This window comes from Harpegnathos saltator, unplaced genomic scaffold, assembly GCF_003227715.2.
Source record: "Harpegnathos saltator strain DR-91 unplaced genomic scaffold, Hsal_v8.6 scaffold33, whole genome shotgun sequence".
In the NCBI taxonomy this organism is placed as follows: Eukaryota; Metazoa; Arthropoda; class Insecta; order Hymenoptera; family Formicidae; genus Harpegnathos; species Harpegnathos saltator.
In genome coordinates this window covers 315,449-334,276 of record NW_020230128.1, presented here as the reverse complement: position 1 = coordinate 334,276, position 18,828 = coordinate 315,449, and the positions used below count along the sequence as shown (strand labels likewise).

At 42.4% G+C, this 18,828-nt stretch overlaps 1 protein-coding gene across 2 annotated transcripts; it reads left to right on the top strand.

The window, feature by feature from the left end:
* The first annotated feature begins 1,776 nt into the window (after window positions 1-1,776).
* On the top strand, window positions 1,777-16,993 carry ILP-2 (insulin-like peptide 2). 2 transcript variants are annotated; one of them, XM_011149533.3, is made up of 3 exons: window positions 1,777-1,836; window positions 14,298-14,583; window positions 15,908-16,993. In XM_011149533.3, exons 2-3 carry the CDS (start codon window positions 14,298-14,300, stop codon window positions 16,096-16,098), a joined length of 477 nt encoding a protein of 158 aa, XP_011147835.1. In that variant the 5' UTR covers window positions 1,777-1,836; the 3' UTR covers window positions 16,099-16,993. The 2 variants fall into 2 exon arrangements, with proteins under 2 accessions (XP_011147835.1, XP_011147836.1); XM_011149534.3 differs by lacking the exon at window positions 1,777-1,836 and adding an exon at window positions 7,016-7,994.
* The last annotated feature ends 1,835 nt before the right edge of the window (window positions 16,994-18,828 follow it).

The following is an 18,828-nucleotide window of genomic DNA, read 5'->3' as shown; positions in this document are numbered from 1 at the left end:
AGGGTGCTTGTGAATTACCTAATTTCATCACTGTACTTCCATCTACGTGAAATGCATAAATAGGTTTCGCGATAAATAATTTCTTCCTTCTCGTAAATCTTTTTTCGCATTTCACGGTACGTACAGGGCGTTTCTAAAAGGTTCGGCGAACATATTCATTTAACATATTCTGATCGTATCGCCGAGAAGAACGTCATATAAAGATAAGTTCGCAAATTACTCCGAGATATAAAGAGAATCGCATGTTAGCGGAAAGTTCTCAATAAACCGGCATTCTCCGGATATCAGGTAGCGCGGAACGACAAAACAGATAATATTATATTTAGATATTACAAATAAGCCAACGAACCGGAGGAGCAATGACAAAACTGCTATCGCTATCTGCCACGACTACGACCGACAATGTTTTCGACGTGAAGTGCGCACTGACCATCGTTATCGCTCCGGCCGTTATTTGGTATTTTCTCTTCCCAGTTATTTTCTTCCCGCGGCCAAGTCATCGCTCGTGAACGCTATAAACCGTAAACGACGTACAATCTTGGGTGTTTTCAGGCGGGATTTACGTCGCCGAGTTCCAAACGAACCCCAATCTATATTAGGATTGGCTAAAATAGATTCCGTATTATACCGAGCAAACGAAAACTGCTGGCCGACGTGAAGGTTAACGCGTTAATCGACCTCGAGACGACTGCTCGCTGGGGTCCGACTGCGCGACGCGACGCGACGCGAGGCGACGCGACGCGTCGCGCCGCGCCGCGCCACGCCGCGCCGCGCCGCGCCGCGCCACCCAGGAAACCCGAAGACGCTCTCTCGTCGACTCATTATAGCTCGCGAGATTCTGTTCTAATCGAAAACAGTGTCCTTGATCAGTCATCGCAGCTCAGTCCGGGCGTCTGTGAAAGCGACGTCTCGATGCTCCATTTAAAATTCCCTTTTCGGACGCCCGCAGGAGCTGTTGGGCGGCGAGAGTCAGGCCAAGTGTTTGACCCCAGGCGTTCCCGTGAATCCGAAGGCACCGCGTTTTCAACGTCAATGATTGGCTAGATACGGATGCTGGATGTTCTACTCTTTTTAGACATCTTCCGTCCTGTATCTTCAGGTATATTATCGATTTCCTTTTTGAATTATCCTTGTGCTTGGGAGGACGTGGAATATCCTATGTTTAAATGTTTAAGACCTCGCTTGACCTGCGTAATTATACGTAGTATAATTTTGCCCTCAAAGAGATTCAATAGTTGTTCCTTTCAATGTACTTCGATTATACAGACACGATACAGGCTCGAAAAGTTCGAGGAGAAACCACGTTAATTGCATCACAGCAATCCCATTGCATCGACTCGAAATTATAAAAAAAAGAAATATCATCGCAATCATTTACAATGATAATCAGAAACTACCTGTCGACAAGAGTCGCCCCACGCGATGCTTGTTTCTTTCTCCCTTTTTTTCGTCGAGAGAAGCAAGATGACGTTGAAGAAAAAGAAATGTTGACGCACGCAGTGGGATCACGAGAGCGGTTAAAGAAGGAGCGCGTGGTCCTTTCGGAAGTCAGCAGCGTACCGGATCTAATCGGCCGCGCGAGGTTGCAAAACGTGGTGTAGGGGGCAGTTCACGGTTGACCGCACGCCCTTCCGTATGCAGGCACCGTATTAGCCGCGTGCCGCGCGATTAAGGGAAGCTGACAGGTGCCCCCGTGTAAACGTGCTTAATGAACACGTCTCCGTTGCTCAGTATTACCACCGGCGAGCTGAGTGTTTATAAGGAAGGCGGCTACCTTTTCGGCCACCACAAGACGTACACGCATCATCGAGTAACAATCGCCGGCACACTTGCACAGTGAGTACCAACGTCGCGACCTTTCGCCACCTCGCACGCACGAAGGTGTACGAATCTGCTGCGAACGCAGCAACCACCGAGCAGCGGGACATACGGCATCACGCACTTGCGCACGTACACATACTTTACCGCTGATCACACACGCTAAACACGAGTCTGCAATCGTGGCGGTGATTTTTAAGCTCGTATCATAGCGCAGTCACGCGTTCCTTTCGACACCGGATCTCGTTTTCCCCTTTACGTCTTTACTTTACTTACTTGCGGTTTACTTTGCAATTTTTTCAACTTTAACTTTAAGTGGTATATATGTTTGAGACGGACTTGCGTGTCCATGGTGACAATGTTCCTCGTAATGACACAATCCGGCAGGATTTTCGGCAGCTCGAGACAAGAGACTTCGCTATACGCGAGATTCGAAATCGGTTTTTGATTCGTTATTTCGTGAACTTAGGCTGCCGCCGGCATAAAGGGGCACACATTTTTATTCTTCTTTCTCAAATATTTGTATTTTTCCTGGACTTGCTTATTGATCTGTTGCTGATTTAGACGTCAACGCGGTTGCGGACAGATCACAGACTCGACGGATCATTGTGATAATTTTCATTCGTGCTTGTGCAAAAATTTGTATTGCTCTTTATAATAATAATTTGTCGCGTTCAATGCATAACTTGTGTCGGTTGGAGAAAAGCCTCAGCATTTTCTCTGCGAAGACAGTAAAAGGTACATCAGATTAAAGCGTGCAACTGATTAAACTGTTGAGTTTTTCACGCTATGATCATCTTAAGAACGTTTCTAATGTTAATGAAGATTTATATCACGTGTCAACAATTTTTTTGCAATATTCTTGTCTTCATGTTTCCGTTGCCGCGCAAACTCATATTTCGGGTAGTATGCGCTAAGCGTTGAAAGAAACAGGCTGCTGCTTTTGAATTTTACTCGCGTTGCGCAAAAATCAGGCGTAGGATGCATTTTCGCTTTGGGCGCTCGCGCGTTGTAAGCGTGAGTTACCGACTTATAAGCGTCGTTCATGTCGTCCGCTTTGGCATTATAAGCGCTTACAGACCGAATAATGACGCCATAACTTCTGCGTAACGCCATAACTTCTGTTCACAAACGATTATTTCGGCGAGGTAGAGCGGAGAAAGCGCGCGTGTGACATTCAAAGGGAGCGCACTGAAGGTAAAAACATCACACACACACACACACACACACGCGGGTATCTAAGATGAGGGAAATATTTCTAAAAGATGAAAACTGACCGTACGCAGCGGCACATCAAACTGAGATGCGATTTAAATTGTTCTTCATTATATGTTGGAATAATCTCCTTCGCATAGCCGTGTAAACGTACTCATGGAACGTTAAAGACATAATTTTGTTATATCTTTGTTATATGAGCCTTTGTAATTCCTTGTCATCAAAAAAGTTAATTAACAATGTTGCCATTTGTCACTTGCTTTCCCGTTTTAACTTCCCGTTTTAACACTTTCAATCGTTTACGTTACGTAATGTTACTTGTAACTTGAAATTCAAACGATCGTAATAGTAAAACGCCAAACGGGCAGACATGTTACCGCGCAACATACATAGTTTCTCGCGCAGACGAACTCTCGTCATCTATAGCGGTTTTTGCTTTATACAAACTCCTTCTTCCGATATTTAAGATAGAAGCTGCTTGCCAAGGCAATAAGTATTGTTTATCTCGCCACGTACGAGTTACTGGGCAAGCAAATATTGGGAATAAAATACGATGTTAATGTTGCAAGTAAAAGCCGCGACAGACAAGGTGTCTCGATATTTTTTCCTTCCATTTTTCTCAATTTTCAAACTGAAATTTCGTAACAAACAGATCACGTACAATAACGAGAAAACAAGCACGTAAAAATATCCATCTATCTCTACGCAAAATATGAAACGACCCGTTTTAACTTCAAATAATGCGCGATCGCGAGAGCGAACCAAAAGTGCTTCGTATCCTTTGAGACGTTATCGATTAACAAGAACTGAATATGTAAAATGTAACCCGATTGCAATCCCGACAGTCGTTTACCCTGCACGCGTTTCATCGGAGATGTGTAACTGTTTTATTTTAAAATGTAATTATTCGCGAAAATATCTAATTATTCTATTTAAGACCTCGTGTAGATAAAAATATCAGCGCGCATGATAAATGAAACACTTACCAAGTTACACGGAACACAAACAGGGGGTGGAATGGGGCGAGGGAGGGGGAGGCGTGTGCACTCCACTTTGCCGTGCAAAAACTTGACTGTTGCGGGATAAATCGGGGTAGCGAATAGGCAACGTCACGCGAGCCGCGCTATACTTGAAGATTCTTCGTATTACCGCGCAATATGCCTCACGATTAACTTATCGCTCAGATCGCTTCACGTCCCTACACATCCGAGTTGATTTCTTGGAAAAGAACTTGCGAGAGACTTTCTATCTTCTCGATCTAATAAACGCGACTCTCCGGAATTCTGCCGCTAGCCGCGCTGCACCGAGAGTATTAACTAACAATGGCGATCTAAAGTTCCTCTTTCAGATCTCCATCCAACACACACACACACATATACGCGCGCACAGTAAGATACATTACACGATATTATTACATTTATATTTTATTCCAGTATACATATAAAATGTAATATTGAATGGTAATAATAATTTTTGCGCGTTGTATACTAATTTAAAGGAATATATGTTATTATTATTATTATTATTATTATTATTATTATCAAATCGCAGCATTATGCATACATTTTGTGGCTGCAATTAGAAGACCGTCAAATTTGAACACGACACACATCTGCTGTCACGCGCAATGTGCCATGAATCGTCTCGTTATCGAGAGAGCCCGTCGAGGATTGAAAATCGCGTCATTGTTTCCGAGATTTGTCGGGTTGTTATTTCCGCGTGGAAAAACTCTCGTCGCTTATTTCTGTTCAGTGCCCAGTAATGGGTCCCATTAGGGTTGACTGTGTAAGTAGGACAGCAGTGCTTTCCTCTTAGGAGGACAATTGCCCGCGTGTAGCGTTATTTCGCAGACTCAATTGCAGGACTATGATCGCTTGAGAGGAGGATAGCATCTGCCTGGCACTTGTAGATCCAGACCGGAGTGTTCTACCGACAATAGAGTCACAATGATGAAAAAGTAGGACCGTGCGAAATTCATCTACCTGTATCCACACCGTTGCTTTCGTGTGTAAAAAAATAGGCATAAGGCGTCCGAAGAATCAGAAGTTGATGAATTATTATTTCGAAGCGAGCAATCGACATTTTTCGTAACTCAAGCAGCAAAAATAATAAACCGACGACTTACGTATTTCGCGCGAACTGGTTTGTCTCAACGAAATTTCTATTTATTTTTTTCGTCTTGGATCGTACTGGAAAATCAAGTAAATCGCGCGATCCAGCGCGCCATGACTCTGGACGAAGCGGAGAACACAAACGGTAATTAGTCGCGTTAAACTTGCTTGATTCCGCGCTAAAGCGCCGCCAATGTAGGAAGCAGACGGCTGCCACTGTCGTCACCGTCTGTCAGACGCGACAGACAGCGATCGCGATCATACCGAAAAGAGAGAGGGTGCACCGAGAGACCGTGCGTACGATCTGGATGTGGCACATGTTCGCAGATAACTGTTCACAATTGGCCGTCTGCGGAGGCGGAGGCTAGAAGAATGTACGACAGAAAGAACAAGAAAGTCGGCTGTCTGTATGTCACGTCTTCGCACACGACCTCCCGATAGGGGTCATCCAATTTGGAAACAATCGTCGCGGAGATGTCACGACACCCGTGAATCTGCCGTGAACAACGACGAGAGCGGACGGAGAGAAGAAGGATGTAGAAGAGATGAGAGAAATTAAATCGTATCAACGGCGAGTGCAAGCACACCGAAGACGCCTATTGTAGATCGCAGCGGCGTGTAATTGCTGTGGATTTCTAACGTGAATATTTTTCCTCGATCGCAAATATAATTCTCTTCTTTCTTTCTTTCTTTTCTATCAAATCATTTCGTAATTTCGTTCTCTCGTCAATCGTACCGTTACTTTGCGAGGATCTCCAATTTCGTGAATCGAACTTCGGCTCGCTTTCAAGCTGCTTTCATGGCACCTGCACCTCAGACTGACGGACTAATTGATTCGCGAAATGGAACCGAATGTTAACCGCGGTATGCGATTCGTTTACGGAAGAACGAGGCAAATGCCCGCCATTGTAGTGATCGACGACTAAGCCGGGATCATTTGTTTCTCCGCCAAATTATTTTCCATCATTGCGATATCTTTAATAGGCAAAAAGGAGAACGCTGGGATTTCCCCGATAAGTATAACCATTTGCTCCATCACCGGAGTATATCGTGTGATGTGCTCATTACACGCTCTCTCTCTCTCTCTCTCTCTCTCTCCCTCTCTCCCTCTCTCTCTCTCTCTCTCTCTCTCCCCCCCTCTCTCTCTCGTTACATCTATTCAACAATGGAGAAAACTGCTTAGCTACATTTTAAATGTGACCCGATCAGGCAAGTTTATATTCGAGCGGCCACATGGCCTTTAAACTGGCCTTTAAGCACTTATGTCAACCGATAATCAGTCAAACGATAGCGCGGAGCGATCCGAATTCGGTGAAGTACAGAGACATGACATGTCATTCTTCTTACGACCTCACAGACGAGGCAACCGGGGCCGCTTTTCTCCCCAGACAAACGCCAACACCCGTCTCCTCCTTCTGCTAGGCGCTTTAGTGTGAACTCAAATAAGTTTCACGCGCCTAATTACCGCTCGTTCCTCCTCCACATGTGACCGTTTCGTCCGGTTCTTTCAACGTGTGTCGAACAACGCGCAACATTTCCTCCTCGCTCTCCCTCCCCCTTGCCTCTCCTCTGTCAATATTATTTACTCTTTCCCGACTATGCACTCAAATGAAAGACAACAAGCTCCGCTTATACGGCAGAGGAGGAAAGAGAGAAGAAGAAAGAAAGAGGGGAGGAGAGAGAGAGAGAGAGAGAGAGAGAGAGAGAGAGAGAGAGAGAGAGAGAGAGAGAGAGAGAGAGAGAGAGTGCGAGTGCGAGTGCGAGTGCGAATGCGAATGCGAGTGCGAGTGCAAGTGCGAGTGCGAGTGCGAATGCAAACCACCTTACGCTAGTTCGTCAGTGGTCTCCTCTCGAGACGGAGAACTCCTCCGAGGACAGGTCTCCGTGACAATTGCGGTCAATCAGGCTGGCATTGTCAGAAACGTGACCGCACGTTCTCAGTCGGAAGAGAGCCTGAGACGCTCGTCGGCGACCGAGCGGTCGAGACGTGCCTCGTCGATCCTCTCGGAAAGAGAGAAGCGTAGGGTCCGCGCTCGCGATCGTCACCGCTGATCTCTGATCCGTAGGCTGAATTATATACTTGAAATCGTGAACAAGAGCTTACGATTTTCGATCGGGCCGTCTCGCTGCGAAATCGCTCAGGACCATTCGACGAGGGTCGGGCAGAGAGGATCGAGCGAGGTATTCGAGGATCTCATAGAAAATAGCGTATTTCTCGTCGCGATTCTCGCCCGGGCAGGCCAGGAAGAGGAGGAGGAGGAGGAGGAGGAGGATAAGAAGAATACACGACTGTGATCTACAATGCGCCTAAGCAACTAGGCTAGAAATAAGAAGAAGCAGAAGAGGGAAGAGGAAGAGTACCGTGCACCTGTGGTACACTTTGCATAAACGAAGCTACAGAAGCTGCAGCAACCTCGCTCGCCGGAGAACCGAGAAGTCAGGTTTGCGACTAGTCGACAGCGCGCGGTCCAGCCGAGGTCAATCTCGGACAGGTGCCTTCCGCGATCGACTGATCGGTTCGCGACCCCCTCTGCTGTGTGATCTCGTCCGGCACAGGTGGCACAGAAGAACGAGGGCTATCTCGAAGTGCTCGCCAACATACATAGGTAGTGGAAAGGGTTGATCGTGCTGAGAAGCCAGCCAGCATCGCCTACGGGCTACTCCGTAATCGCATCCCTCATGAGAATAACTAGCCTCGCTGTCACCGTAACGATTCGCCGTCAACCCGTTTGCGTCCGCAACAGTAGCGTCCCGTAGTAACAGCGTCGTCCGAGAAAGAGTGGCAGACTGTGATATTATCTGGTGATAGAGAAATCGCCTTATGATCCACGTGTTACCTCAACGTACTCAGTAAGTTTGCTCTTCGACGCTACGCCGCCCGTATCGGGAAGCGTCTCATTTTGGCAAATAAATATATAAAAAATATTTTCGGCCGCGAGACAGAAAGGCTCTTATTCACTGATTGGATTTTGTTGTTTGATTTCCACAGCCGGTTGGCGGAGAACGACACGCGGTAAAGTGCGGCATTTAGCGTTTATTTGTTGCCGCTGGGAGGAATTTACGTCACGAGGAGCCGCGATGTTTTGTTATCGTCCTGCTTTCCGTTTCGATTCCTTTATTTCAAGTCCTGAACGAAGGTTGAACGAGCGATATTCGGCAAAGATACTTTCGCTCGAGATGATTTGAGATGTTTGATCCTGCAAATATACGTCGGAGCGAGTCTCTGCTCTCATTTCGAGTCAGGATGATCGCTAAGGAGCGAACCGATTATACAAATGTCGAATTATCCGAGGATAACGATTGACACTAATTCCAACTACGCTCACAGCCGCCTCAAGTACCATGTGATTTCTCTCAAATTGCTGCACTTGATGCACATATGTGCAGCACGCTTGGTGCTCATGCAACGTGCAATTGTATTATTAGAGAATGCGAGTCTTATTCGCGTTTAGGCCATCTCTTTAAATTATAATATCAACTTGATGACACACGTCGATCATTCAACGCTCGGCAAAACGTTCTGCCATTAGTATTAAAGTAACTCTCTGTGCCTTAAAATTTCACGTTCGTTGATCTCTCTCTTTAACCTTTAGTTACAAATTATAATCCGTCCGCTTTACACGTTTCTTCAACAAATCGTACAATAATTAATAAGTGTCTATTAAATATACCTCTCTCATTTCATACAATCCAAATTATATGCTCAAATTAATATCAAATTAAAAATAATAATCTAAATTTCATATTCATAATATTCAAATTTCGTATTTCGAAACTATATCGCGAACAAAGACGATGATCTTTCGTGAAATTTTGGAAATTAAACGAAATTAAACGATGATAAACGTAATTAGATGCTCGTTGATCGAGCAACGAGCCGATTAATTCATGCGTTTTGTACAGGTGAATACCCCTTCACATTGGCATTTCTTGCCTCTCACGTGCCGTTTGTAATGCACAAGTTCATACCCTCGTTATTCAATACGTTCTGCTCAATTACACGATATTCGTAATACGTATACGGCATGAGTAAACGGCGTACAGTTAATTATACCACTTTGCGACGTTAAAGCAGCATTCCGAGATTTCGAGCATCTTAATTGAGGTGATATTCGCCTCTAACGAGTCGATCATTTTTATTGTCGCGTATAAACTCTCACCAGATATCGTGCTGCAATTTCCGCGGCTGAACGGTGCTGTTAAATATTGATTGTCGCTAAATATTCGCTACTGGAATATCTGGCGTTTCGTATTCGCGTGTTGCATTTCGTAATCGTTATCGCGAATTCGCCGTAAAAATCACGTTCTACCGATTTCCATAAACACATTGCATACACTCGAAATATTTCTATACACGCGACACACGGTTGTCTCATTGAAAAAATCACATATACGTGTTGTAGGCAAATTCCGACGAGGCTAAAAGTACGCTTTTATCGCCCGTGACTCACGTAGGAGCACGACGATGTTGGAGTCTCTCTCTCTCCTTCGTCGGTCTTTCGTATCAGCCGCGAGTTTCTCCGGCCAAAAAAACGTTACATTCTAAATAATTCCAGATATGCGGAAAACGGCGCAATCTCGCGCCATTAAAAACACGTCTTGACTCAAGACATCAACATTTTCCAACCCTACAATCGGCCGACTTAAAATAGCGAGCTATTTCTGTTGCGCGTCCCACGATATCTCGCGTTCGTTATTTTAATTTGCGCAAAGCTAAACAATTGCTTCTTACGCAATGCCGGGGATTCCAACGCGAAACGAGGGGGAGCGTCCGTTAATTAACGATTCTTGGCGACACGCCGACCATATCTCAATTAACATCTCGCGCCGAAAATTGCTTGCATCCATCCATTGTATTGTAAGACGTGTAATTTTGCAGCTAGATTCCTGTGTGAGATCGACCGAAAATCCGCACGATATAGAACGGCACGAATCCACGCATGCGATCGTAACCGAACAAATTATTCCTGTATTTTTCAAGCATTTCATCCTCCCGCGCGAAAACGGAAAAGTTTCCTGATTCTCTTGCGAAGTGTGCGGTCACACTCTAATCGGGAAAGTCGATCACCCCTGGCTGGTTTGCGCTTGATCGAACGTAAGTGCGCTCCCTCGAGTGCGTATATAAGTGAGCGACCCGCTTAGTATCTTTCCGAGTGTTATATACACGTGTTTATTACTCATGTCTGCCTGCGATACTTGGTAGATAATGTCAAGAGAAAGGACGAGGACAAAAATAGAAATGCGCCGTGATCATATAAGAAAGAGAAAGGGGCAAGAGAAGGAGAACAAAAAAGAGAAGTCCTCCGGCGGGAATGGCGGAGGAAAGGGTGGGCGATTGAGAGCGCGCTTTGGAGAACGAGTCCTCTTTTCAATTTGTGGGACTTTTTCTTATCGTGCAATGCGCTTTTCTCTCTGTTGTGATGGCCGAGTGAATCTATGTAGCTCAGTACTGTTTACAGTCGTTAGGAATGTCAGACGAAAAGCCAATGAACGGCGCGCGCCCGTTCATTGTCAACACGGTAATCGTCGTGCGCTTTGCTCTTACTTTACGCGAATTGCCATTGAAGTGGCAGAAAGCCAAGACGGTATAACAAAATAATATCTCACGACACACGCGAGACCTAAAGAGAACGCACATCTAGAAAGATCGAAAAATTATTCAACATCCTTGATCGATAAAATTGTGATATTTCAGCACAAAAATTTCTCTCTCTCTCTCTCTCTCTCTCTCTCTCTCTCTCTCTCTCTCTCTCTCTCTCTCTCTTTCTCCCTCCCCCTCTTTCCCTTTCTTTCCCTTTCTTTCTCTATAGGGACAATTTTTTTTCTCTATAAGGATAATCCTTTTCGCGAAGATAGTAAAGATAATAAAATATTTCGTATGTACGGACGTTCCGATTTTCGGATAATACTCGTGCTTGCGCTTTTTTATTTGCTCGTGGTTAAACCGTTTACAGGCTTATTAAATTTACTGTAAAATATCGCAACTCTCGTTTGAAATCGCGCTCGTAGACGCAAATACGCACTTTTAGATCTGGTATCGGCTTTATTTTCCGATTGATAGACACGTGATTTCTTTCGCGCCGACAAAGGGGAGAATCACCGACAGACACGATCGATGCTAAATATTTCAAACATCACGACTCAACGGTAAAATTTGGTGAAATACGTAACAATGAAACAAATATTAGAAACGCTACATCATCGTGGTATGAATACAATTGTTAACTTTGAAAGTTCTATTCATCCGAAATTTCGGTACATTAAAGATCTTCATTAAATTGCGGATGTAACAAACGATTCAATCAATCTATCGGCCTAGTAATACTCTTCGAAGATTACAGATATTATACGCGTGTATTGATGATGTTTCCAGCATCATCAATAATCACGAGGGGAGAAAGATAAATAGGGTTAGATAACTTCGACATCAATATGCGCCGTTTCTTTCTGTTATTGCTAATGTTGAACGCAAATTCCCGTCGGCACAATGCGCCGGAAATAGAAATGGTCTGTCCCATATTCGCGTAGCTTGTTTTGAAGAGGGCAAGTCAATGTGTCGTCTTCTATGGCGACGAGTCTGGCACGCGTCTACCTAATGATATTGCATACGCGAATCGATCATAAATAATGACCGTCAACCTTGAAACGTTGAAATAAAAAATTCGGAATAAAATTAAATTTTTGATGCAGTTTTAATTGATTTCAACATTCAAATCATAATTAAAAGCAATGCTGCGTAATTAAAAGCGATGTCCCACGAAATTGCTCGAAAATGGACATACTCAGAATCGATATCTGTTGATGAAGTTGTTGGAACTTCGGTAATTACTCATCTGTAAGTTATAAGAAATAAATGCTCTCTCGCGAGAATCTCTCTCTCTCTCTCTCTCTCTCTCTCTCTCTCTCTCTCTCTCTCTCTCTCTCTCTCTCTCTCTCTCTTTCTCTCTCTCTCTCTCTCTCTCTCTCTCTCTCTCTCTCTCTCTCTCTCTCTCTCTCTCTCTCTCTCTCTCATCAACATGTTTCGCCAACAAACATATGAATCATGTATCGTGCATCGTGCTGTATCCTCGTACACGATGATATCAAAGCCATTGGCCTTATTTCCATTTTCACTGATAACGCAGCTAATCGACAAACTTGCAAAACAAGTCAACATTGTTGTAATCCAGCTACATGCGTTTATCCTGACCGCGCTTTGAGCAAATATTACAGAATTATTATCTTAATCTACCTCAAGTAAACTAGAGAATATCTCAAGTAAAGAGATTATTCTGCTAGTTGTGTTTACATGTAAATACACACATCGTATGATTTAATCCAGGATAGATGTACTATCTATAATATAAAATACGATTAGCAATTAATAGCCGTTGGATTTATGTTGGTCTAAAATATGTACGATACAATTTGTCGTAACATATAAAATCCTATTCGATGAGATAATTATCTTTTTATTTATTTACTCAATTCTCCTGCTTAATCCGATTGGATATTAGTAGGATTAATGAGTGATAATATGACGATATCGTAAACGATTCCGATGACCAAATTTTTCATATTCTAAAATTCGTTATCAAAACACAGTTGCCATTTTGATCGGGAACACAAAATATAATCAATATAATCTGAAACTTTCGTCGAAGTATACGGAATGTCTCCGCGATGTTTTATTCACAAAATCGCCACGCATATGTACATGCGATGTTTTATAATAATAAGAATATACTGTAGTCAACTACTTATCGAGCAGCACCGAAATTATGTTGCCGCTGATGTGTGAACAAAGGTCATATCTTATAGTCAAAGCATGAGAAGTGATCTTTTTCTTTTGTTCTGTCGGGTACTCTAATGCTGATCCGTTCCTCCCTCCTCTCTTAGCGCGAAAGAACTTATATTTAAGTGAAAGATACCTAAAAATAGACGCACCCTGTGCACGGTCATTGGAATGCCGTACCGCCGCCGACGTTGTGCCTATTAGGCAATTATACTTTATATGTATATAGGGTGTCCAGACTTAAAAGTACCAACGTCGCGTGCAAACAAAGCTTTCATTAATCTGAATAGCAGAGTTTTCTCCTGTCTTTACAAATGCGCGTATTTTTATGCTCAAGTTTAGTATTTTTACCTAAACGGATAATGGAAAATTATCTGAATCGAATATCTGTCGATGTCGAATAAAATCTAGATGCTGGATATAAGAAGGCAATACTTTAATAAACAGTTCATCTGGTCAGCTCCGGCTAATGCCAATGTTGTTGGCTTGAAAGTCACGCGACCACACCGAAAGATTTCCATAACATTCTAGCTACATATTACCATTTTGCAAACACGATCATTTTTGTCTCTTCTTTCATTAATCATGACAATCAAACGTTTCGAAAAACATCATGCTTGGTGCTTGCCGAACGATGGAGATATTTTTCCATTCAATTCGATAAATTGGAGTTTATAAGAGAGTTTGTTACATTTAATTTGGACACCCTGTATATACATGCACATTCAATAAATCTCGACAAGTATAAACAGAGCCTTAACAGCAATAACGAGTCTTCCACGGCGCACTCGGCGTCGAAGTCCACACTGTACCTCAAGTGCGCGTGTTCTTACGCTCAAATTTAATACTTTTACCTAAACGAGTAATGGAAAATTATTCAAACTAGATATCTGTCGAGGTCAAATAAAGTTGACTAAAATATTACCTCCCTATACTGAACGTATCTAAGTGCGCAAACAGTTCCAGTTCGGTCAGTTCCAGCTAACGTCAACGTTGTCGTTCGCTCGAAAGCTATGCGACGATCGACCGACTAATCGCCATAATATTTTACTCGCAATGAACATGCGCGTCATTTTCTCGATTAATTAATTAATTAACGATATGCGCCAAGATATGTAATATAATATGATAAATTCAAAGCGATCATTTCGGTCTTATTCGTTTCTGTCTGTCAAAGAGCAAACCATCAGAACACGATTTCGAAATATTGAGAGTGATTGAGGCAGAGCCTCAGGATAAGACATGCGGAAGCAATCGGGATGTACAAGAATCGATAATCAAATGACGAAACAATCTCGCTTGTTTCGATTGCGCTGTACGATTGCGCTGTACGATTGCGCGAACACGCACTTAAACAAACATTATATTATTGCTTCCAGATGTCCGCGTATCGATTGAGTGTGATCGTGACCTTGGTGATGGCTGTCGCATTTCTTATGCCAGAATCAGGAAATGCACAATCCGACGGTAGTTACGCATTAAAATGGTCGATGAACGTACCGCAAAGATATTGCGGCAGAAGACTGTCCAATGCTCTACAGACAGTCTGTACGGGCGTGTACAATAACATGTTCAAGAAGAACGTTCAACAGGAGGAGAACAAGACCCAACAGGAGAAGTCACATTTTGTCGACCCCGGCACCAGACGCAGTAATATGTACTCAGGTAAAATCACAATCACACACAACGTGGATAATTCTGGAGCCAATCATTACTCACTAGATGTAAATCCACGCGTATTAGCAGAAATCCTCCTCGCTTATAAACGACACTTATGTTCTCACGCGGCAATTAAGCAGACTGCGAAATTGACCGTTAATCGCACGATGCGGCGATAATTACGACCACGGTGTTCCCTCGCCCTCGAGATATTGGCTCTGCTGGAGCGAGTCTCAGCCGATGATATGTTCTTGTGCATCCTCAGGCGCGATGATAATTTCAGGAAGTACGTTTCTCGATGGCGGCCTCTTCGCGATGAGAAATTTGCCTTTATAATGCAGCGACTCGCTCGTTAATATTAATGCCGCTCGGATTCCTTCTTTCTCGATTAACATCACCCCACACTGACGCAGAGCGCGATGATGTACCTCCTCGCGGCGCAGCTTTCAACATCGCACGACCATTCGCGCGACGCTCGCACGTCCGAAATTTTACGAGCGAGTACCTGAGAATCTATCTATACATCGCGGGCGGGGGGGGCGCATGCAGATCTTCCAAGCAGACAAATACCGGCGTCCGCGAACGTCGGATGTGCGGATTTAAGACGACCCGTCTGGGAATATAAATGAGGCTTAATTTATGCCGGACCCACGATTGAACGGTTTCATCTAGGAATGAGGTCAGCCCATAATCCGCGTACTTGCCCACCTCAGTTACAACTTCGCGTTCGAAGTAAATCTTGCGATTCGCGAAAATCGCGAGGAAATTCTCACCTCGTACTTCCAGTGCCGAATCTCTCTACCGGTTTTAACGGTTGAAGTTCTTCGAGCTACCGGTTTTAACGGTTAAAGTTCCTCGAGCACGGCACATTCCGCGAAAGACGATCAAGTAGGCAATCAATCTGATACTAGCAATTAACCGAATAATCGCCACTTTGCCGCCGATGAATAATACATGCGAACTCGCATTAAGTATTCTCGAGCGGGATCGTGAGCCGGCACGCTCTCTAATCGTGGGATAATTAAATATGCCAATGATCGGGGGCGTCGCATTTTTCCATGGCCTTTTCCGTTCGCGCCATTTGATCAGCGCCGATTCCTCACGTCGAAAACAGACGCGGGATTTACGTCAGAAATTTGCGCGGATCTTTTTCTCAGTCAGAGTTTATCGCTGTCTGAAAAATTCGTCTGATTCGTAACATTCGTAATCTGACAGCAGGATCTGGATGCGATCGCGCAATTTATTGACGATCGTGAAATCGTCGAGCGATCTTAAACCAGCATACCACCTTTATTTTCTGCGCGTTCATAAAAGTTCGCTTTCGTTTCAGAATTGGAAGTGTCCGAATATCCGCTCAACTACGAGAGACCTTCCCTTTTTATATCCGGGATGGGAGCAACACAGTTCATAAACCGTTATCGCGGCAGCCGCGTCCGAAGGGCTCGAGGTATCTACGAGGAATGCTGTCTCAATGCGTGCACATACAATGAATTGTCCACCTATTGCGGCCCACAACAATAGCTGACTCGCCGACATTAAGTGTGTTTTAGGAGACTCTTCGATTTTCGCTTGATCGCACACTCGCACACACACATACATGTACACAGCGTACGACATACAAATATGAACACACATACATAAGTACACGCGTTGAGAAACTTACCGGCAATTGCATCATCTCGTTCACGCTGAAGATTAACTCGTGATAATGACGTATACATTTATATAATCATAAAAAAAAATTGATTATGTCGATACACGATTGTGTGTGGAATTGTATTCTTTGTTTAATTTTTCGAGAACGAAAACAAGAAAGTGAGAGAGAGAGAGAGAGGGAGAGAGAGAGAGAGAGAAAGAGAGAGAGAGAGAGAGAGAGAGAGAGAGAGAGAGAGAGAGAGAGAAAGTGTGTATGTGTGTGTGTAGCAGAAGAAAAAATGGATAAAATTTGTTTAAACTAATAATTTGTTTAAAACATTGATGTTCATGTTACGATAACGATTGTAATCGTCGACACAATTATCATTAATAGCGCTGAAAACTTTAATTGTGATATAAATCCAATTATTATATAGAGCGAAATTTCTCAAGCCGGATAAGATGTATTTAGTCCGATTCGATTTTATACGATTATTTTTGGATCTCGAATTTTATTATTAATTCATTAATATTTATTATTAAAGCATTTTTTAAGGTTCTTCTTCCGCCTACTACTCTGCCTCACATCCACGTCAATCGGATATTTCATAAATATATATTTAAGACACTGTTTTCTGCAGCAAAATTGTGCAGGCGTTTCGTTTAAATCGTGTTATTATATTTTATGTAAGGCGATTTTTATTCAAAATCATTTTCTATTTGACCTGATAATAGTTTGATACGGTAAATTAAAACAGGCATTGTGCCAAACTTTGATTTATATCTTTTATTTTTCTTTTTTTAATTTGTTTATAAACTCATCCCTATCTCGTTAGAAATATGATCTATCTTCTTTTCTTAAACGCTAAAATCGGATTATAGATAAGTTGTATTCGTTCGATCGGGGTTACGTAAGCAATGTATTAACGATTTCTCGTAGTTCTCGAGTATATAGACGCGGATAGATAAATTGTCTACATTTTTATGAGTTTTAGAATGTATCCCGTCTCAAAATTTATTCGCGATTATATACTCGAGAAATCGTTAATACTTATATGTCCTCGACCGAACGAATATAGCTTATTCTTAAATCCAATTTTAGCGTTTAACAAAAGGTGCAGATATATATATGATAAAATTGATGTTTAGGAGACTCACCTCCGAGGAGACCAACTTGATCTTGAGATACATTATAGAAGTTACCCTTCCTTGAGTAGCCTTCAAAAGGTTTTAGCTGTCGCTCATTATTTATTAAAAATTTATTAACAAAAAAGCTTCATAAATAAAGGATACTTTCCCGTCTCTCACAGTGTAAAATAATTACATTAAAAAAACATTAAAAATGATAAACAGTATATACGCATGTGCGCGAACGAGGGACTCCGCGCGCCTTCTGTATCCCTTCCCTAAAGAAAACCCTAACTCATCCTATATTTCTTTGCTTACATATTATTCAATGAGAATACTTTAATGGGGTTTCTTCACAATATTCAACCATATACAAGAATGAAAAACTACAGAATAATGATAACAATAATATAACACTACTCGCCTTTTTGTGGAAAAAAACATTACCAAAAACTACCGACCACATCGACGAGAATATGCAGCAATGAATTATTGCAACAATCAATCCGGAAATGTTAAGAAATATACATGCTTCAGGAATTCAACGATTACATCGCAATCGACAAAGACAAAGGATGGAGAGGATGTCTTCAAGGTGGCAGACGCTTTAAACATGTGTAACTATCTTCTCATTTCCGAGTGACATTAAATTCTTTTTCTCAAGCAGAAGTTGTTTCTTTCTAAAAGCTATATCCAATAATACTCATATTGCCCCATGTTGCTATTTAAAATTTTCAAATTACTTTCGGTTTCCGACATTTCCCGGAGTTTTCTCCGAAAAGTGAAAATACTACCATCAAAAACATTAGATGGGCTTTTATAGTAAACATGTTTTCTCAACTTCCTAGCACCACTCCTTTCCTGTTGCTTCAAGAATGGATCGTACTGCATAATCTAATTGGATTGCTGCCAAACTTGCTTGATTGCATTTCTCGACAGCGCTACGTACATTCTACTTTCATAACATTTTCCTTCTCTCTTTTCTGTTTCGTTTTAACAATCTCCCTCGCACGATGATTGTAAGATAATGTGAAAACGAGTCAGAGTCGTGACATGAGATGTCGAAATCTAATATAAATAGCGATAGATACGATCTAACTACACAGAAAAGTAAGGAGATATAAGATACGCACAAAGTACATCAAATGGGCAATTATAAGACAGACATATGTGAATAATCAAACTATTAGGTAATTTTTGTCCCTTCCAAAATAACAATAAACTTGACAGTTAAATGTATTTAATGGGGTTTAAAGGGGGTTAAATATACTTAACAATAAACAATATGAAATTTGTTCTGAGAATAAAGATTGTTCTCTATTTGCCCGATATCTTATTATTGTCATTCTTACAGACGATGTACGATTCTTATCCAGTACAATATTAGCTTAACAATGTTTTCTTCTGAAAAAAATCACATTTTACACGCACGTGAAAGTATTCGTTTTTTTATAAATATATACAGTTATAGAGGCAATAAAATATTAT